Source organism: Cupressus sempervirens, chromosome 11 (genome assembly GCF_028749045.1).
Source record: "Cupressus sempervirens isolate cs-2001-9-10 chromosome 11, ASM2874904v1, whole genome shotgun sequence".
In the NCBI taxonomy this organism is placed as follows: Eukaryota; Viridiplantae; Streptophyta; class Pinopsida; order Cupressales; family Cupressaceae; genus Cupressus; species Cupressus sempervirens.
The window spans coordinates 560,951,259-560,973,922 of NC_143128.1; the positions used below are offsets into that span (position 1 = coordinate 560,951,259).

Here is a 22,664-nt window from a genome sequence, read left to right on the forward strand (position 1 = left end):
TTCTTACACTAATAATAATATTAAAAGTTGTGATATTGCTATGAGGATTTAATTGTGTATTTTTTGAGTCAAACTCATTGACCCATATATCATGAGTAGTGCTTCACACATGAATCCATCTCTCATGAGAATAAATGGAACACTTAGCGCTCATTGGATCTAGGTGATGCTCATAGAGGTGAAGCACTGAGACTTCCCAATAGGTCACCCATCCTAGTACTACTTTGACTTGAGCACGCTTAATTACGGAGTTTCCTCCATGGTTAAACCCATTGTGCTTGCAACCCCATTTTCAAAACCTTCACCAAGTGTTGTGCCTTATGAACATTCATTAGAAAGCCCCTTAAGCTCATCCCTTAAGCTCATCACATCAATTGATAAGTAGGAGATAATTTAAGCATGCTCAAGCTAGAGTAGTACTAGGATGGGTGAGAGAAAATGGTATAAGAACATTCAAAATTAGAACAACACTATCAATAAAGAGCAGAAACAAATAATGAACGTTAAGACACAATTATTTATCCTAGGAAAATCTTCCAACTTGAGGGAAGAAAACCCAGTGCCACAGTAAAATTATTTTATTAATGAATGTTCATAAGGCACAACACTTGGTGAAGGTTTTGCAAATGGGGTTGCAAGCATAGTGGGTTTAACCATGGAGGAAACTTCGTAATTAAGTGCGCTCAAGTCAGAGTAGTACTAGGATGGGTGACCTATTGGGAAGTCCCAGTGCTTCACCTCTGTGAGCATCACCTAGATCCAATGAGTGCTAAGTGTTCCATTTATTCACATGAGAGATGGATTCATGTGTGAAGCACTACTCATGATATATGGGTCAATGAGTTTCACTCAAAAAATACACAATTAAATCCTAATAGCAATATCACAATTTGACTTGCTGTGGAAAATATCTCCTACTTATCAATTGACGAGCTTAAGGGGCTTTCTAATGAATGGTTAATAAGGCACAACACTTGGTGAAGGTTTTGCAAATGGGTTTGAAAGCAGAGTGGGTTTAACCAAGGAGGGAACTTCGTAGTTAAGCACGCTCGAGTTGGAGTAGTACTGGGATGAGTGACCTCTCGAGAAGTCCCGATGCTTCACCTTTGTGAGCATCACCTAGATCCAATGAGTGCTAAGTGTTCCATTTATTCTCATGAGAGATGGATTCATGTGTGAATCACTACTCGTGAAATATGGGTCAATGAGTTTGACTCAAAAACTACATAGTTAAATCTAGATAGCAATATCACAATTTGACTTGTTGTGCAAAATATCTCCTACTTATCAATATTAAAAGCTATTAATAAAAATACATATTTTCATAAATATATTTTGAGACATATATATAGAAATATGTCGTCAATTTATATAGATGTATACAAAAAAAGACTAATTTTGACCTTCCACAACTTCTCGGCGTACCTATTGCACACTAAAGTGTGATTGCTAGTATTCAATGCAATCATTTTAGCATTAAAGAATTTACTCATAATGACACATCTAAAATGAGAAGAGTCTTGCTTACTATTTTCAAATTTTTGTAAACAGACTTTCCAACCTTTTTTTTCCAAATGCCAAAATAAGATCTCATAAAACATCTACTGCACCTTATATTTCTCAATATTTTTAGACGCTCTTGGAAACCCTACTTCGCCCATTCTCAACGGTACTGAAAGATTCTCATATTTGCCTACTGTTTTTGCTTTTTTCTTATTTCAGATTTTTTTAATGGTTTAACAGGAGTGAAGATGCATGTCATGAATATTCTCTGGTGAAATTTATGTGAATAATATCAGGTGAATTGTATGAAGAATTTCTGGTGAAAATTTTGCAAAAATCTATCGCGTTTATAAAATTTTGAAAACTAGACGATGTGGCATTTTATCGGAAGTTAACAGTCTCCTTTGTTAATCAATCTTTAGAGTGCTTCGCTGGTTGAAACATGATCACCAAACTCTTCTTCTGCTTGCCTGTGTGGCGTGTCCTGTTTCTCAAAACCCCAAACCATTTTCGTTCTAATTTCTCAGTTCTCGCAGAAAATAATGTTAGGAATACCTCCAACTTAGAAAATCTCTTTCTGCATTTCATTACCGCCAGATTTGACATGCCTTCAGCCGACACTGCAAAAATATTGAAAAAGAGGCCCTCGCTCAAGCGGCTGAAATCACTAGGTAATATTCAACAGCTCGTGTGCATGCTCAACAGACACGGCTGCAACGACGAACAAATTATAAACATAATCAAATCTCAGCCCGCGCTTTTGGTCACAAGTGCGGAAAGAGTGCTGGAGCTAAAGATTCAACTGCTAAGAGATTCCGGCATTTGGAGGGAAAATCTAAACGAAATTGTATTTGGGCTGCCTCGGATCTTAACAATAAAGCTGGAAGTCCTCCGCTCAAACATTGAGCTTCTCAAGACTCTATTTCCAACAGACGATTTCTTGATCAGAGCAATTAGGAAGTACTACTACTTTCTTCATGGAAAATGCTTGCAGAAAACCCTAAAACCCTCGCTTGCTTTTTGGGAGGGTTTTGGTTTTCATGGAACAGAGCTCACCATGTTTTTGTTGATAGATCCTCGTGTTTTGAGGCACAGTTCTCTGACCCCGGAGCAACTTGATCTCATTTGAAATATTGGCGTTCGCAAGGAAGACAAAATGTACAAATATGTTGTGTGCATGGTGGCCATAACCCCTATTGAAGTGTTACAGGCTAGGATAGACAATCTTCAACTTTGCGGCCTCTCGCAGGTAGTTAGGGTTTTCCCTTTGATTCTCACAATGCCGGAGGAAATCGTTAAGAAAAAATTGGACTTTATGCTCAATCACATGAAACTCTCTGTATACTTTGTGGCAAAGCATTCACACCTGTTTTCAATGAGTTTGGACAAGTTAATCAGGCCCAGGCTTTTAGTTTTGCAAACTATAGCAGCAATAAATGGAGTAGGGCAGGTTAATTCGAATCGGCTTTTTTTGATGTTGATGTTGTCCGAGGCCAAGTTTGTTGCCCAGATCATTCAAGTGCATTCTGAATCCAGTGCTCTGTGGACTGTCTATAAAAATGCAATGTCTCAAAAGCTCGTAGACAAATAGGATTTAAGTTTCGTAGCAATTCATGTGTTTGGATTTGTCAAGCCCGTATGATCAGGCCGGTTCATCCAATGTGAAACGATGATGATACTGACCTTGTTCTTTCTGAGCGCACCAATAGGTGGAAAACATCTTGCTTCACAAACTATTATCCACGAATTGGGATTGTAAGTGCACTGGTAGTTAAGGTATGCTTCTGCCATTCTACCCAAAAATTCCATTATAACAGTAGATATTGTGTTTCTCACAATTCATCTGAGTTCTTTTGGATTCACAGACTACTGTCTCTGGATTGGAATTGTAATTGCACTACTAATCCATGCTCGTTCTTTTGAATTTCCTACTTCTGCCAATAAATTAGGACTGTAACACTACTACATAGTAGAGGTATTTAAGACATTAATTTGTGACGAAAGTTTAATTTTGTCTTAAAATTTTTTTTCATATTTTACTTATATTTCTTATTTTATTTTTAATTGTCTCTAATTAAGGAAACACCTAAAAGCATATTTGTTAGAAATATATTCATGTCGATTAGTCCATTCCCGCTTCTCACTGTGGTAAACACAATGTGCAAACTCATAGATGAAATGGAGTAATCAGAGGCATCTCCGCACAAACTTCTTGAAATGGAGCATTCAGAGGCACTGAAGCTGCGGTACCCACTCATGGAAACTCATCGTAATGGAGTAATCAGGGGCAAGATATTTGGATCAGGGTATTTGTGCTAGAAGAAGCAAGATATTTGTACACTATGCCCTGGCTGCTGTCTTCTTCCACGGTTTTGCTCCCTGCAGATATTTGTTACTGCTGCTGTCTATCAAAGGAGGATCTAGCTACTTTGTTGTTTTAGTTTCAGCAGCCTTTCCCTTGCCCGTTGCATTTTTGTCATCTCCGTGCCCTTCAATTGAATATAAATGGTAAGTTCTTGCTTTTTACAGTTTATTTTCTGGGCAAAAATGTTAATACGCCCTTCCTTCCAACTTTCAAAATAGAATAGTAGGGTAGTTACCCTTTGCTCGTTTATAGATAGAGGACCTTTAGTCCAATCCATCCATCCTGTTGAATGAAGGACGATCACTATTCTTCCCGAGCGACCCTTCCCTTTAGAATAGTAGGGCCACGCGCTACTGAAGGTTTAAGTGTTAAGCGTCCAAAGTAGAGAAAATCAGATAAAACCATTTCATTTTTTGAGGCCTCCAATTCGAACATCTTCCTGCAACTAATTTCGAAAAGCATCACCCCGAAGCTGTAAATGTCCACCTTGACAGTAACTCCAATATATTTTTCCCACTCGGGTGCTATGTAACCAACAGTGCCACGGGAAAGAGTATATGTCCTTGTTTGTTTTTTGCCAATCGATTTTGAAATTCCAAAGTCTGCAATCTTAATATGGTAATTTTGGTCCAGCAGGATGTTTTGCGGATTTATATCACCGTGAATCATAGGGTTTGTACATTCTTCATGTACTCCCAACCCAATATTAAAGCGCGGATCCCAATCAAGAACTCTTGTACCCTTAAATAAAACTATCCAGAGATCCATTGGGCATGTACTTGTACACCAACATTTTGTGGGAGCCCTCATGACAAAAACCATAAAGTTTAACAAGTTTTTTATGATATCATCTCTGTTCTGAACTCGGGTTCACCATTTCGTTTGCCTTGAAGGAGCTGTTTATTAAGCTTCTTCACAACAATAGATTTTCTATTAGATAAAACACACTCGTATACCTTCCCAAAGGTGCCGCTTCCTATTTTTGCCTTGAAGCCTCTAGTTGCAGCGTCTATCTCCTGAAAACTAAATGCCTTCAAGCCTAATGGTTAAATTTATAATGCTCTTGAAATGTGTTCGTTTTGGATCTGCACGTATACAACGAAATTAATGACAAAATTGCTATGAACGCAAAAAAGCCCTTTTGCCCGTTACCTTCCTTGGGCGGTGTAGAAGGTACAGGCATTTAAGGAAATACCACAGAAGGAGCAGCCACTGTAGGAATAGGTGTGGAAGAAACAGAGACGGAGGCCATGTAGACTTTAACAAAAGCTATACCAGTATTATCTTCTTGGTCTCCTAGCAGACGCATTGACTTCTTCAAACAGTTTTTCCAATTTCCATTCTAGATAAAAACTCTACAAATGCAATCTTCTATACATGCCTACGAGCATTTGGTGCCGTTTATGTTTATGATGGTGTCATAATCATTCCTAGGCCAGTTTATTCTCTCAAACTGCTTCATTTTTAAGCCATTAGTACTGCAGCTCAGTTGCTCCAATAGAATCGGATGGCATCCCTTTGTGTGATTACTGTAATCCAGAAAGTTGAATCCCAGAAGACGTTTTCATTTGCCATTTGAAAATGGATAGTTGTTGATCCCACACACCACGCTGTCTTCTTGTTGATACCTATCATGGCGACAGACAAGAGAAGATAAGTGACATAGAGGGGAATGTGTGATATCCCCATTTTAGTATATAAATTAATTATACATAAAGGGTATAATATTAATAATCGATAATTTATATAGAATAAATTATAATTATTCTATGTTACAAATATAAAATGTTATATATTATACAATTATAAATATTAATTATATATATGAATATGTGAATATTGTTATCAACATATATATATAATTAATATATACATCAACTATTTTATGTGCTATAGTATATGACATTATGCCTATATTAAAATAATATTATTATAAATAATTAAAGTGATTCATATATAATATATAATAATAAATAATTAATATAATAATATATAATCATATATTATTATAATCACATATAATTGATATTAATATATATTATTAATATGTAATCCTATATAATTAATATTTGAATAGACACACCTCTATAAAATATATTGATATATATATATGGTATATCTCAGGGTAAGGTAAGGATCATACGAAATATTATCAAATGTATACCATTCAAGAGGAAATTATTTAATGTTCTGAAACGGGACATTACAAGTGGTATCAGAGCATCTTTCCTGCCAGCCTGTGGAAAGAAGCAATGCAAAACATACCTACTTGTTCCCTATTTTGCTCTTATCATGTGTCGTTCCCAATGCAGCACAGTTCTACATATGCAACAGCAACAGCTCTAGAAGCACTTAGTTTGAGACTAATTTGAACACGGTGACTACAGCTCTCGTAAAGAGTATAACATCAGATGGTTTTAGCATCTCTGTTGCCAGACAAAGTCCAGAAACAGTTTACGGTCTTCTCCAGTGTTATGGAGGCACCTCCATCAAGGAATGCTTCGCCTGTTCCCAAAATGCAAGTGCCACCATTCTTGACATCTGTCAGGATGCAAAATCCGGTAAACTTTGGCTAGGCAAGTGCTATATACACTACGATGTTTATTTCCAACTTCGAAAAACTCGATACGGATTCCAGAACGTATCCAAATAAGCAAGATGTCATGGAAAAGCCTGATGTGTTTTGCGCTGCAGTCAATGCGCTCTTCGCAAACCTTTCAGCTCAAGCCCTTCGATCCCCGACTTGATATTCGTATTCAACAACAACAAGTGCCTCTTTGGTTTATCTGATATATGGTCTGGTTCAGTGCTGGAGGGATATTGCCTATTCTGCTAAGGCCTGTAAGACATGCTTAACAAATGCAGTTTGTGATCTCTTTGATGTAACCTTGACAAACAAATTAGGACCTTCCAATGGAGGAAAAAGCTGCTATGGAAGCTGCATTGCTCATTACGAAATGTACTCATTCATCGATGAAGACATGCTTTCGCTCCTACCACCACTTAGTCGATGTACTTTAAAAGAGGATTTACTTGTTAGAATTCATGAAAGTAAGATGAACTACAGCAGTGCCTTTAGTCAGAAACTACCATGTGATGCACATTATGTAAGTCCGTAACAAAGATGGACAGCAAAATAATATTAAAATAAAATAAAAAAACAAGACCCTTTTGTTGGATGGTAAGCAAAACTGGAAAGTTTCTATTGCATCGATTGAGGATGGGAAGAAATCAAAAATCTGCCTTTTGGAGCTGCTGGGGTTTATTTGTAGAATGACATGTGAAGGAGAGGATCCATTCGGATATGGTGGTATATTCTTCTCTGCTATTTTTTCAAACTTTTCCCCAAGATGCAAACTCTGTGGAGAATCATTTCTGGATGAAACCTGAGAAGCTTGCTACGTGAGTGTACAACAATCACAAAATGTGAATCATTCACAGTGCAGTTGTTGGCATTGGCATTTGAACATCCAAAGGCATAGACCTTATTTCCTGAGCAGTCAATTGTAGTCTGTAGTATATCCAGATAGCATTGGGAGCTGAAATCATCATTCCAGTTTCAATACAGCAGGACACACCTACTAGATTTGAAGGCATAATAGTAAGAGTTCGCAGCCAGCAGTCGCAGACCTTACTGTATCCAGTATTTTGTTATGTCTATGATTAGCATAATCACCTAGTATCGTACTGAAGTCACCAAGTTGAAGTTGAGAATGAAAATAAGAAAATACGTAGAAAAAAAATACTATCCACCACATACGGTGAAGGATTTGAAGCCAGCGAGGTCAACTTTACACACAGTCCTGCGTCATAGAGTACAACAAAGAACCCAGCCTTGTGCACGTCAATATTGGTATTATGATCTTCCAAGAACCATGGGTACTCTAACCAAAGGAATACAACGCAAATGGAATTAAAAAATTATTTAAAAAAAAGAGGGCAGTTCATTTGCATCGATCTATCACAATGGAAAAACAAAATAATTTCCAAACCATGTTGCTTGTTTACCGTACAGGTAAAGAAGTCAACACATACAGACAATAATAGCAGAATTATATTCGCAATAGTAGATTAATGATGATTTACAATGATCCCGGACGGGATATAAATACTACCGCCGAACCTTCCCGAATCTGATATGGTCCGACCCTTCTGGCCTTAAACTTTTCCACTTTGATTTCATTCTGACCGTCGTACACATTATGTTTGTTCTGTGCCACCCCCGTCGCCCACTGTGCCTGTGGTCGTCGCGCAAGTGGATTATTTCTTTGCTGTCGGTGCCCTTCCACTAATCTTATGCTGCGGTGTAACCTTTTCTTTCCGCGCAGTCCATTCACCATGTACCGGACAGTGGGATTTGTCGTTTTTCTGTGTTCAGACTATATGTTCTTCCTCTCAGCTTCAGCCATGGCAACTTTTCCTTCTTCCACTTCCCTGCATTCCTCCGGACATTCATTTTCCTCCTTTTTCGCATCTTCGTCGACCTTTAGCATATTGCAACTCGGAAAGAGTTCGTAGTCTTCTATCTGCCAGTGGTAAAGGCCATTAACCGAGTCCAGGTCGTCGTCATTCGATCCTCCGTCAAGTCTCAATACTCCTCTTTCATCCGGTTCCATTCTCCTCTTTCCTTCGTCATCACTTTCGCCTTCACTGTCAGAATCTGACAATGCTGCCTCCTCGCCAACCATTTGCGTGTGCAGGTCAATTATGAATCTTTTGCCTCCGCGCTCCATTGATAGAGTATTTCGCTTCCAGCCATGCTTTACTTTTGCTTGCACCAACCAATCCCGTCCCAGAATAGCATCATAGCCTTTTTTTTTTAATGGAATGACCACAAAATCCAATAAAAATGGTTGCGTACCAATTGTTACCGGTTGCGCTTTTATAATTCCCAACGGTTTGATTCCATGTTGGTCTGCCGTGAGCAACTGAAATGCAAGTGGCCACAGCGTCGGCTTTCCCAACTTCTTCCAAGTATCCTCCGGTAAGACATTCACGCCGGACCCTCCGTCAACAATTGTCTCTGTCAAAACATTTCCCAAAATCCCCATCTCGACGACCGCTGGATGCCGTCCGGAGGTGAGTGCCAGCAACATTGGATCTATTGCCGTCGCTTCCCTAATGTCCCTTCCTGTGTCCTCCGTTGCTTTCGGAAACGGTGTATGATTCAGAATGGCCGTCCGTAACTAGGGCATTGTGAGAAGGAGGTCACTTATCTTGATCGGTATCTCCGTTTGTAAGATCTGTCGTACAATGTTTTGTTCTGCAAAGTTCCTTGCCAAGGTGCCGGTAATATCCTTCAACTGAGATGTCCCCGCCGACGATGCCTTTGCAATGTTCGCCTGCACTTCCCCCACTTTTCTCTTTTCCTCCACTTGCCTCCGTGTAATTGCCAGAACCTCCTCTACCTCCGTACCAACAGTGATCAAGTTTACTCCAGCCTTTGGACACTTGGAATCTTCGTGATCACCGGGTCCGCACCATCTGCATAATAATTTCGGTGTGTTTGCCGCTGTACAATCCCGCGCAAAATGACCCCACAAATTACATGCTCGGCATTGAACGATCGGCCGTCCGTTTGCATCATACTGAGTTTGACTTCGGCTCCCATTATTATTGTTATTATTGTTATTATTTTGCCCTCTATTATTATTCCTGTATCCTCCAGATGTAGCACCGGCGATATTCGTGTTTCCGCTACTACCCGACGGGGAAGCCTCCTGTGTGAGAAACACCTGCGGAGATCCTCTTGTCTTCATGTTAAAGGGGCACTCCTTTGTCGAATGGCCCATGATCTGACAAATGTCACAGAAGTGGTTCTTTGGACACGATCCTTTAGTATGCCCGTCTGTCTTACACTCCGTGCACCACAGTTCACTGCCTTTTGGCTCCTTCTGCATGTTTTTAAATTCCTTCATCATGCGAACCATATCCTTCTGTAGGGCACGAACCTTCTTGCGGCTGCCTTTGTCGTCGCTACTATCATCTTCGGCAGGCTCGTCGTCATCAGAATCAGAAGAGCTAGTTTTCTTCTTCTTTGTCTTCTGCTCACTTTCAAGGTCGAGTGCTCTGTTATACGCGTCCACATATGATGACGGTGGCACAATTTTCATTTTCCTCCGCAACTTGGAGCGTAGGCCGTCCACAAACCACCTTTTCTGCAATCCGTCCACTGGCTTGCTTTCCATTTTGTTTATTAAGTCTTTCAATCTCCTGGCGTAGACATGGACAGTTTCGTGCTTCCCTTGCTTGGTATTGAAAATTTTCGCTACGATTTCATTATCATCCTGCAAGAGTTTAAATTCCGCCAAGAACTCCTTTTTAATGTTATCCCATGTATCTAGCTTCTGCGGATCCATATCCGAAAACCAATCAATTGCAACACCCCGTAGGGTTGCCGAAAATTGCCTGGCCCATTCGTCGGCATCTGTGATTCCATTTGCCCGCCAAATCGTCTCGCATGTCTTACAATGTCGGAGGGGTCGGCTGTACCATCACCTTCAAATTTCGGTAGCTTTTCTTTGGGTCCTGCCATAACTCTGGAGGTCTGCACTCCTATAGTGGTCGGCACTCCCACACCGGCAGTCTGCACTCCCACACCGGTGGTTTGCACTCCCACACCGGCGGTCGGCACTCCCACACCGACAGTTTGAACTCCCGCACTGGCGGTCTACGCTCCCACACCGGAGGTGTTGACAACTGCAACCCTTGGTGAAGACGGAGGATCCTCCGAAATTGTTTCCTGCGGAAGTCCATCCGGGATGAAGAGGTCACTCCACGCTCGTGCTCCGTCGGCACTGCGAGCCGTGCGAGTTGATGCTCTCCTGTCTGAATTTTCTTCCCTCGGCGAACACAAATTCAAGAACTCCTCTCGTGCTTCTTCCACCAATTCCACCCGCTGTCGAGTCTCCTCCAACAATTCCTCCGCACTTAGGTTTCCGTCGGCAATCTTCTGAAATCTTCGTCGGCGTTCGGCTTGCTGTGCCAGAAGAAAATTCTCTTGCGCAATACGGATTCCATCTTTTCCCTTCGCCTTATTCTGATCCTTGTTAAGCTGATTTGGCATTAATCTTCATTCCTCCCACCTTCCAGATTCATAAGGCAACGACGCCAAATGTTTACCGTACAGGTAAAGAAGTTAACACATACAGACAATAATAGCAGAATAGCAGAATTATATTTGTAATAGTAGATGAATGATGAATGATGCTTTACAATGATCCCAGACGGGATATAAATACTACTGCTGAACCTTCCCGAAGGAGTCCGTCGGCCACAATTATTCTATCCGTTACAAACTATTTACCGTCGGACCGTCGGCTACAGAATACCGAAACACCGCCGGACCGTCGGCTACAGAATACCGAAACACCGTCAAACCATCGGCTACAGAATACAGAAACACCGCTGGATCGTCGGCTACAGAAACACCGCCGGACCATCGGCTACAGAAACACCGCTGGACCGTTGGCTACAGAAACATCGCCGGACCGTCGGCTACAGAAACATTGCCGGACCGTCGGCTACAGAATACAAAATACTGCCGGAACCATCCAGTCGGCTAACATTGCTAGATGGACTACCCAACTCTAATCATGTTAGAGAATGGAAGACTATTACCAAGGAGGAGCATAACAATAGATAAAACATTAATATTCCGAATTCCAATAAGAGGATGGATTTTAAAGAGGGACACCAATAAAACAAAGTGTGGTTTAATTTATGCATTTAAAACAATGGAGGGGGTTAGATGAACCATAAAGGAAGATAAAAAGAAAAAGAGGATACATAAAAGGTAATGAGGTAAGTCATTTATTTTCTTCATACATTTTCATGAAATATTATTATCAATAGTAATTTTGATGAATATTGAACATTCAAATATCTATTATTCATTCTTATGATTGAATAGTTATAAGGAAGTGAGATTAATTGACCAAGTTAATAGGTCATAATCAAACAATTAAGGAATGAGATATTATTAAGTTTTCAAAATTCTAATATTGAATTCTAAATGAGATTAGTTTTCAATTGTTATCACAAATTTTTTTGTTAAACTGATTAAATTGTTTAAGGTCATCATCTTCCAAGTTGAGATAAGGCTTGCGGTGGAATGGACTGGGGGACATCACGCGAGGTATCGGATAAAGCCTACGGGTACCAGGTAAGGCCTCGGTGATGGGACACCTCAGGGTACATCATACAAAGGCACCTTCTTGGAAATAATGATCGGAGAGAGATAACGATAATGAGGGAGAACGGTGAGGCCCACTGATTGGGTAATAGGGCACCCCATTATGGTTTCTACTCCTATAATTGAATGATAAGATTAACTATCTGATATTTCAAAAATTATGCTTTAAAAGACTTCTTATTGGAAAATAGTTGATAGAATCACCTTAAGATCATGATTCTCCAAGTCGAGATAAGGCCTGCGGCGGAATGGACTGGGGGACATCACGCGAGGTATCGTATAAAGCCTACGGGTACCGAGTAAGGCCTCGGTGATGGGACATCTTAGGGTACATCATACAAAGGCGCCTTCTTGAAAATGATGATCAGAGGAAGGTAACGATAATGAGGGAGAACGGTGAGGCCCACTGGTTGGGTAACATGGCACCCTATTATGGTTCCTCCTCCCATATTTAGAAAATGATGAGTTAATAAATGGATTGAGACTATAAACACCCTATCAGGGGATTGATTTATATATAATGTGTACTAATGTTTTTTCTTGGTTGCAGGTTCACAATTAAGGAAATACATGATGTGTGTCTTATGTGTTTGCATCATGTTTGCTCCATGTCTTCATCTGTCTGCATCGTGTCTACTTCGTGTTTTCATGATCTGTCTACATCGTGTATGCTTCGTGTTTTCATTCAATGTATATTTCATAAATCTTTTGGTATTTTAAATGCAAGTATGTTTTATGTCTATGACAAAGCTTGCGTATGAATGATTTGCTTGAGGACAAGCAAATTCGAGAGGGGATGGCTGTAATACCCCCATTTTAGTATATAAATTAATTATACATAAAGGGTATAATATTAATAATCGATAATTTATATAGAATAAATTATAATTATTCTATGTTACAAATATAAAATGTTATATATTATACAATTATAAATATTAATTATATATATGAATATGTGAATATTATTATCAATACATATATATAATTAATATATACATCAACTATTTTATGTGCTATAGTATATGACATTATGCCTATATTAAAATAATATTATTATAAATAATTAAAGTGATTCATATATAATATATAATAATAAATAATTAATATAATAATATATAATCATATATTATTATAATCACATATAGTTGATATTAATATATATTATTAATATGTAATCATATATAATTAATATTTGAATAGACACACCTCTATAAAATATATTGATAGATATATATGGTATATCTCAGGCTAAGGTAAGGATCATACGAAATATTATCAAATGTATACCATTCAAGAGGAAATTATTTAATGTTCTGAAACGGGACATTACAGAATGAATTTGTAAAACCCATGACTGGAAATGGGAATATAAGGAATGAAAAGGCAAGTTTATATTTATGAACTGAAACAACTCTTTCACTGTAGAGTTTTATCGGAGAAGAGCTACAGTTCAAAAGCATATAACAAAGTCTGTCACTCCCTTCTGAAATAAATAAATAAATTGAAGCATACATATAGAGTCAAGGTTGACATTTTTGTTGTCTAATCACTTTTGCTTTTAGAGTTGTGGTTGTTATTTGTTGAAGTTAATAGCTGTGAGAAGGATCTTTATACCTGGAATTGGCTGAACATGCTTCTCAGAACTTTATGTATGGTTTCTTTTGTCCTCTGATGGAGTTTTCGTGCCATTCTAGTTGTGTTATCCTTTTTCATTTTGCTCTGAAGCTGTAGAGATGCTCTAGTTCTCTCTGATACAGGCTCATCATATTTCAGTTCTCGATGGTTTTGTAAGTATCATTGTATGTGATTATATGTTATAGTCATGACTTTAATCTACTATAGCATTTTGTTTAAGTTCTAGCTCTCTGTTTATGCTATTCTGGCTACAAAATTTAACATGGTATCAGAGCCATGTTGTAGTAAAGATCCAGAACTAGGATTGGATGTTTGGATACCTCAAGTTTCATGATGTCTAATGTCTGTCATTATTATTGGCATTATTCTATGGAAAATATTCATGGTAGTTGTGAGAGAGCTTATACTTCTTATATGCTTTTCATAAGAATCTATTGTTCGTTGTTGGACTAGTATATTTAATCTCTGTGATATTATTTTGCTGCTAGTTTTCTTCTAGTTCATAGTCTGCATATTTGAGTGACTCTTCGTATGGATGAAGAGTCATTGGAAAATCTGATTGCGCATAGCTGTTGGTCTCATCTTGTGTGGTTTATGATAAGCTAAGAGTTTACATGTTGAAGCAATTATCTCATGAACTGTCTTCAGTAGATGGTCAAACTTATACAACTGAACATCAAGGAGTCTTCTTGTGTGGCCTTTGATTCATCATGATAGTTGAAGACATTGTCTTGGTTGTTGTAGGCTATGAAAAATCATCATTTGAGCAGGGGATCTTTAAGATTGTATTCATTCATTTTGTAGCCATTATTTTTTTCATCTACAAGATGTTGTGATCAACATGATTGTTTTATTCAATGATCAGTAGTCTTCAACAGGGTCTTATTATTACTCTTAAGTTTTGATCATTATTCTTATACTGTGAAGGGTGAAGTATTGGTGAGAGTTGTATCTAGACTTTGTGATATACTGAGAAGTACAATAATTCTCTAAAGTGGACTGGACTTGACATTGACTTCGTTTCTGAAGAGAACAAGGATTATTATATTTCTTAACCATCTGCTAAGTTCAATTTGTTCATTAATAATATCAGGACAATGATTATCTAAGGAGATTTCTAAGTCTCTATCCCTTGAACATGTAAAGAAAGTACTCCCCTTGCTCGGAGTGGAAGGAGCATAAAGATATGTATCAACCCAGCTTGCTCGGGTCATGATGGTAGATTTGGCAAATAGAAATGTAACTTCAATTTGAACATCTCAAAGGATGAGTGGGCAACAAGCCTAGTTTATTTGACATACAATCATCAAAATTATAAGTTGAATCAAGGAGCTTGAGAGGGAGGAAGAGCTTGGTGTATCTTATAAGATGGATTTGTCTTATAAAAGGTTGTAAATTTAAATGAGACTATCTTGGATGAGTATTGAAGGAGACTGAAGAGTGAAATTTCATACTGTCTTGTGATCAATTTCTTGTAAGCAGGGGAGTTGAAATTTAGAGGCTATTCATTTCTAGAGAGCTTAGTAATCTCTGCGGCAACAAGAATCAAGGACAAGTTAAGATGTCAGTTAAGAGGATTATAGTCTTGTGAATCCAAGTAGCTCAATATTAATACTTTTCAAGTAGATCAGTCCAGTTAGAATGGGCAGCTCTTCAAGCTCGGGACACTAACCAATGCACATGTTTGTTAACTTTGTAAGATTGCCAATTCTTGCCAACGTTTTTTATTTTTTTGTACCTACACACTCTGAGTTTGATGAGTGTAGTTGGAAATAATGTTCTTTGCAACTTCTCACAAGAATCAATTACAATCATCTTCCCACAATTATCAAATGTAATACTCTGGAGAGAGTCCATACCCTCCAGACGCAACTCAGACTCAAGCTATTGACACTCGGAGATAATTAATTCTACCAGATTATTTAGATGGAATATTTCTGATACTCTTTTCAATTCTTTAAAAGACTCCAATTGAAGATTCTTCAGTGATATTGGAAATATTATTTCTTCAGCTTCTTACATCTGAATATGTGAATCCTCTCCAGGAAAGTTAGATGCACAAAACAAGATAGCTTTTCAAACTCTAGACGATCCGATATCCACAACTATGACAGATGACCTGGGTCAAAGCTACTTGAGACTACTTTAGTAATTGCACAATCAATGTCAGTCAGCTGGGGGTGATTAAGCTTCTCTTATCCATTAATTTCAATCCTTTCATGATTCCTTAGACCAGAAATAATAGTTATATTTAGTCGCTTTGTACACTTGATTATTTGAATCCCCTCCAAGCAAGTTCTACGTGCAAAATAAGGAAGCTCTTCAAGTGCCAAACAATCCAATATCCACAACTGCACGAAATAGTCCATGCTAAATCTACATTGCACCCCTTCTGAAATGATGCAATCAGTCAACTTTAGATGATTAAGCTTCTCGCATCAATCAATTGCAATGGTTTCTCAACTACTTAGACCATAAGGTATAGGCAAGTTCTTCAGATGAGGACACTAAATAAGCATAGCTCTGTAGGCTTTGAAAAATTTCATATCCCTCCCACCACTTCCAAATTTATGCTCTGCTGCATTGTGATTGTAAAAGACTAATGTTAGCAATATTATCATATGAAATTTCTCAGAAGAGTTAGTGGTAATTCTCTCCAGGCACCTCAATTCAACAGGAGATGGCAACTCCATCTCCAGACACTCAGTGATGGCCAGCTCTGTCGGCTTTGAAAGATCATCCATTCCTATGATCTTTTGTGAATGCATGGAATGTTGCACTTAATGAGATTCAAAATATTTCCTGCCAGCTTGTTCTAGGACAAACATGTATGGACAACTCCTCAAGCTTGGGACAACCACAAATTTATATCCAGTCCACATCAAAGTTTCCTGATACTCTCTTCATATTTTGACATTTGTTCAGCTTAATAGACTTTAGCTTCCCACAGCCATCAAATGTGATTCTCTAGAGAGAAATGACAAACTCAAGATGCAAATCAAGCTCGAGATACCTATGCTGAGAAATAATCAATCCAACCAGATTCTTTAGTTGAGACATTTCTGACCCATTTTTTAGTTATTTGCAAGAATTTAATAGGAGATTCTTCAATGTTCTTGGCAAAGTAACTTTCTCCAGCTTCTTACACCTGAATATTTGAGTCTTCACCAAGGAAGTTAAATATGCAAAGCAATGCAGCTCTTCAAGCTCTGGACAATCTGTTATCATCAATTGTAGAGGATTGATAGACAAATATAATTTACAACAAATGGAAGGAGAAAGAAATAGAGGATTGATAGAAAAATATAATTTACATTCTTTGATGGCTTATTTTTATAAAATCCTGCATCTAATGAAATATAATCTTACCTCTAAAGAAGTAGAAAACAAGTTACTGTTCATCGTGCTTTAAGATGTTAGGATTGGTAGGCTGCTGAGCATTGACAGTCTCCAATAGTATGTTTGGATGTTGACTCTAAATATATTAAGTAGATTGACAAGGTGGTGCAACTGAAATTGGTCAGACTTCCATTGGATGATGACTGCTTCAGTTAGAAAGTGACATAGATAACCTAGATGAGGCATAGTTATAACTTGAAGTGTGAACTTTCAACTTTAAAGTTTGAATCATATAAGAAAGGCTCCCTTTTCACTGTTTTATGACAATCAATTGCATAGCTTCTCTTTGTCATGATAATAAGTATCCTTATAACATGTATCCTTTATGACTATATCTATTCATTTTATAACAAATGTTTAGATCTCTAATTTCTTCTAATGGCTAATATATTCTATCTTTTGATAGTGAATATTATCTTCAAAAAGTGAGAAAAACTTGTCAAGAACAGGCAACCAGTCTTGAGTTTTATACAACAGTCATTCTCTCTTTTCATAGAGTAGTTGTTCACGTATGGGAAAATCTGTTGATCTTCAAAACAATCATTTGATCTTGATTAAATAGACCTTCAAAGATAAATATCTCTTGAAACACAGTAAACTCTGAAAAAGGGTGAAACCCTTATCTAGAGCAGTGTAATAAACTTCCAAGGTAGTGGATACTCATTGTGAATAGAACTGTGATATTTTGCCCCTCAAGAATTAGTGAATAGATCTGCCTTGTCAAATCCAAAAGTTTCTAGAGGCTTCTATTTTTAATATGTGTTTTATGTTGAATCAATATTTCCTGCTATTGTATTGTCCAGCCTAAATTGTTTCCTGGTCTGTTCATCCCATTTGATTGTTTCATTTTTGAAGTTTCAATATAGTTATTTCTTATTCTAATTGTAATATAGTGAAGTAACATAGACACTTCCCCACCAAACCAAAATCTACCTCCCCACTTAAAAAGAGGAGATTAAAGCAAAATAGCATCAATGCAAAATGGATAGTTACAGACTAAAAATAGGTATGAGACAAAGGAGAAACAAAACGTTAGCAGTTAATGGGCCCACTATGTGTTGTTGGTTACATTAATGATTAAAAGCAAATAAGTATATTTACTCGTAAGCATAATTATCCAGGGACATCTTTCTGTGAGAATATGAAAAAGGATAATGGGTATAGGACATATATGATATAGATGTAATTACCACAATTGTAGATACAAAAATGGGTTTCATCTCATTACCTTCAAATGTATTGTTAGGTTCGTAAGCTATGTTGGCAAGTCTTTTTGAAGATGCATTTTTAGATATATTGTTACATAGACAAAAGTTTCTATTTGTAAGTATAGATATGCTATAAAAGTCACTGATCCATAACTTTGGGGGATGGTTTTAAAGCCTTCCATAGACTGGGGTATGTGGTAGTGATAAGGGAGGTTGGATGTAATCTAGAAACCTGGATTTTAGAAAGAGCCTTAATTTCTAAAACTTATACTTTCTTCAGCAAACCCTGTATGGCCAATTTCATGAGAATAAATCTAAACCCAAACTTAGGTAAATACTATTCTCTTCCATTATTGTTTACTGCACTATCATTTGTCTAGCCTGAGATGTTTTGTTACAATTTTTTTTCTTAACCAATGACATTCCATTAGCAGATTCTTGGAGCTTCATTTCGGATCAGTTGTGTTATGTGCAAGATGGTAAGAGAATTGAAGTAGGTAAGAAATTATTAATGTCCAACAAGAGACCACAAGCGTGTCAAAGGGACTGAAAAGAGTACAACCAGGCAATTAGAAAATGACCTGTTTTGTTGGAAAAAAAACTCTACTACACAAGTCTCAGTCTATTTTTTTAAATGGCAGCATCGATACTATCATCAACTAGATAGGAGTTAGTAGCCACTCTCCCTTAGGAAAATGATTCCCTTCTTTTGTTTACTATTTTTTCATTATTAAAATTTAAAGTACAATGCTTACAGTAAAAAAAATCATTTGAACTCTTCATTATAGTTTTTCAGATTTTTAGAAGTTTAATAGTTTCCACTAGTTTCCAATTTTACTTATATACCAAAAAATTTAGGCATTCTGCAAGATCAGGTTTTACTGCATTGCAACTCTAGATCTCTACATGCCTCAGGTTTCAAGATTAATTCAAGAACTGTTATGTTTCAGCTCAGTATTTCTAAGAACTAGGACAGTTACAGGAGGTTTTGATGTTGGGATTACAACAACAGTAGCAGAGCAATACTAATAACAGTTACAAGGGGTTTTTAAGTTTGGTTTGTGGCATTGTTAGTAGAACCCCTTTCTTGGTGTAGTGGAAGGAAATCAACTATAGCCTCAACTAATGATGGATGAGATGAATTGAAACTATAAGTGACAAGTGACTTTGTACAAGAACCAACAAGCGGCATAGGAATATCACCTTGGTTTACGCTACTTTTAGTATATAATCTATTTGCCCATATCTTTATGTTTTGGATGGATTAGGTTATGGAAACCAGCTTGATATGGTAAGATTGAATCTTTCTTTTCTAATATATTGTGTACTTAGAGTTTGTGTTTGTCCTATCAATCCTGTTAGGTTGGATAATGGATAGTCATTAAATTTACTCAAATTTTATGTGCAACAATTGTATTTGTGGATAGAGTAATGATTGCATCATTATGTTATCTCTGTGGAAAATAGCTACACGAGTTTGACAAAGTAGTAAAATTAAGCTATTGTGGAAATTATGGCGATGCATTGGTATAAAAGACATTATATCAAGTCCTATTTTCATTTTATTGCTTTTTCTAAGAATATACAGTAATGCAGTTTGCTTTAGATGAGAAGTACAAAAATTTATTTACGAAGTCTTCTAATTTGTATCAAGGTACAATGATATGGTGTGAAAGTTGTTTTATGTGTTGGTAATTCACATCTGTCTACTCTTTATGTATGATTTTTCTAACCCCCGAGTGTTTAATGGCTGCACAATATCCCTTGGGCAGGGCCTCGTGACTCTTTCATCAATGTCTGTCATTTCAGGTACGTGATGGATCCTTCAAGACCTCTATTAATAAATTAAATTAGAGTTTGCAGGACTTGCACACATTAGATATCGAACTAAAGAGTTTTCTAACAATTAGACTTATTCTTAGAGATTTTATACTGATGTAAATCATATAATTTTCACAATCCATGAGAAAATATAGTAGATAATCTACTATTGGTTTTGATAGCAAGCCTTATGTATCATATTTAGCAGAAACATATCTATATCTTCTATATGAGTACCTCCTCAGTGACATCTGATTTCCTGAAGGGTTGGAATTCTCTAAATGCAGGCTATAAGGGAAATATAGTTTTTGAAAGAATCAAAGGACGAATTTCAGAGGTCTGTTAAGGAGCTTGCATGACAGTTGGACTTGGAAAAACATGTAAGTTCCTTGCTTACTTTATTTTTGGTTTTGTTATGGAGATTTAAAAAAAAAAAAAAAGAGTAGCTTGTGTGTATAAGGAAGATGGTCAAATTTTTCTTAAATTTAGTCAACATATATACTAAATGTTGTTTCTGGGTGACTGTTCTAAATGCTAGATTTTTCAATTTTATCTAAAATAAGTTGAATGTGTACAGTGAAATTTTCCACAAAATATTTGTTCAAGAGTTTTATGTACATAATGCTAGTCTTTCCATGAGCAAGTTATTGTACACCATTGAGAGACATTGGTGTAACAATGGTCACCATATCTTCTTTGTTTGTTTCACTAGCTACAATAGAGCTTTCTGTACACAAAATATCATTCCCAATTGCATTCTGCATAAAAGTCCTCAGACCCTTCTTCCTTTTTTTGAATATGCACCATTTCTTCCTCTGCAAACAGTTTTCCAAAGCCATCAAAAGACTCTAGGTTTGTACATGAGACATCAACATTTAACTGATTGCTTCAAGATTCCTCAGGCTTTCGATCCAACTCCAAAGAATCTTCTTTTGCCTGAAGGTCTTGCCCAGATATTAGATCTACTTCTTTGTAAGGAAGTACCAAAACATCTTAGTCCCCAACAAGAAGAAGAGGAGGCTCTGTTTTAGAGCCATCAGATGCAATAAAACTACATTCAAGATTATCAATTCCTACACAATAGTTCCCAAGTTTCTATACAGTTTCTAATGTCTTACACATATCTTGATTTAAAATATCATCAGACTCAGATCCAGATAGATAAGATAATCCATCCACATGGTATCTTCTAGTGGAGAAAATTCATTCCATCCAGTATCTTCTTGCCTAGAAGATCTATTACATCTTACATCTTCTTGTACTTTAAATATCAAATAGATTTTGATATTAGGAAAGATTCTTTTAAAATCCCCTCCTGATCACTGCTGTCAACTGCTGGTGTTGCTGTGCGAACTAATGGTCTGATGCTTGTTCTTCAAACAAAAATTTCTCTGTTTGCAGTTAGTGGCAAGGACCAATGCATCATCAGCTGCATCAGTGGCGGGAGGGATTGTCATGGCCGACCTTGATCTAGCTACATAGGAACATTGTCATTATTTTCTATGCCAAATCTTCACTCTTCCACAATTTTACTTGTGTTTCATGACCAGGCAGCAAGGTTTCCACTGATCGAGCTCTTAGATCTGGTATTGCTGGAAGTGGTGTAGGGAGATGTTGAGAGCGCTGAGGCAAACACAAATAAGGTGGATACTGATGGTGTTGAGGCCAATTTCAAGGTCAAGAGCTCTGTTTTTCTACTTTTGCCTCTTTTTCCTAAGCTGAGTGTTATTCGTTCATTTCCTTGCAGATACAAACTACCGGTGAGTTTTACATTTTCTTACAGATTGATTGTCTTCTGGAAAAGGAAAAATAAAAGGGGATTTTTTTACTTCTTTCTATGGTTGCCTATGGCTTGGAGGGATTTATATGGTATCCTTGAGGATTAGAATGCAATTCTGAGAGCTTTACATTGCTCCAGTCTAGAGTTTTTTTATAAATCTTTTTCATAAATTGGGATTTTTTTTCAAAACAATGAGAAAAATTAAATTTTTATTCATAGAATTTCCCCATTTTATTCTTCATTCTCACCAGTGCATTGTCCCCATCAACAGGTTGCCTGTGACATTTTACCAAATGCTCAAATTGTTTAAAATGGTTTTCTATAAGGTTTGGGCTTTTAGCTACCCTTCACATTTTCCATTTTTTTATCCAGATTATGTTATGGAAGTTAGCAGAGGATGACCCCCTTTCAGTCAACTTAAAAACCAAATTACAGACATGCAAAAAATATAAATGGTCAAAAAAATAGTTAATAACTAGGTGTGCCATGAAAAAGAATCTTGAGGTAGAGATCCCAGTTAAATTTTGGTTAAGTATGGTGAAGGTATAATTAGAAAACATAATAGACTGTGAGAGACAAATATGGAATGAAAGAAAGACAACGTATTAATGTCCAAATATTAACAAAGTACATTAATATGTTATAAGAGTATATTCAATTACAATAGGGAAGTGCTCATGTAAAAAGACCCTAGGTTACTGAAACTAATCAAACATTAAGCACTAAAAAATTGTACATAAAGAGATGGTATACACC

At 37.1% G+C, this 22,664-nt stretch overlaps 1 protein-coding gene and 1 pseudogene across 2 annotated transcripts; one reads left to right on the plus strand and one right to left on the minus strand.

Moving 5' to 3' along the window:
* The first annotated feature begins 1,805 nt into the window (after positions 1–1,805).
* On the plus strand, positions 1,806–21,964 carry LOC149530874 (uncharacterized; annotated as a pseudogene). The gene is made up of 5 exons (XR_016358790.1): positions 1,806–3,279; positions 20,080–20,116; positions 20,416–20,508; positions 21,679–21,771; positions 21,876–21,964. The product of XR_016358790.1 is annotated as an uncharacterized LOC149530874 (transcript).
* Positions 4,172–4,636, minus strand: LOC149530875 (G-type lectin S-receptor-like serine/threonine-protein kinase LECRK4). Its single transcript, XM_089808257.1, has one exon. It carries the CDS (start codon positions 4,634–4,636, stop codon positions 4,172–4,174), a length of 465 nt encoding a protein of 154 aa, XP_089664383.1.
* Positions 21,965–22,664: the final 700 nt, after the last annotated feature.

Excerpts from the sequence above, each read along its gene's own strand:
- LOC149530875 (XM_089808257.1), bottom strand. The coding sequence starts at position 4,636 with ATGGATCTCTGGATAGTTTTATTTAAGGGTACAAGAGTTCTTGATTGG.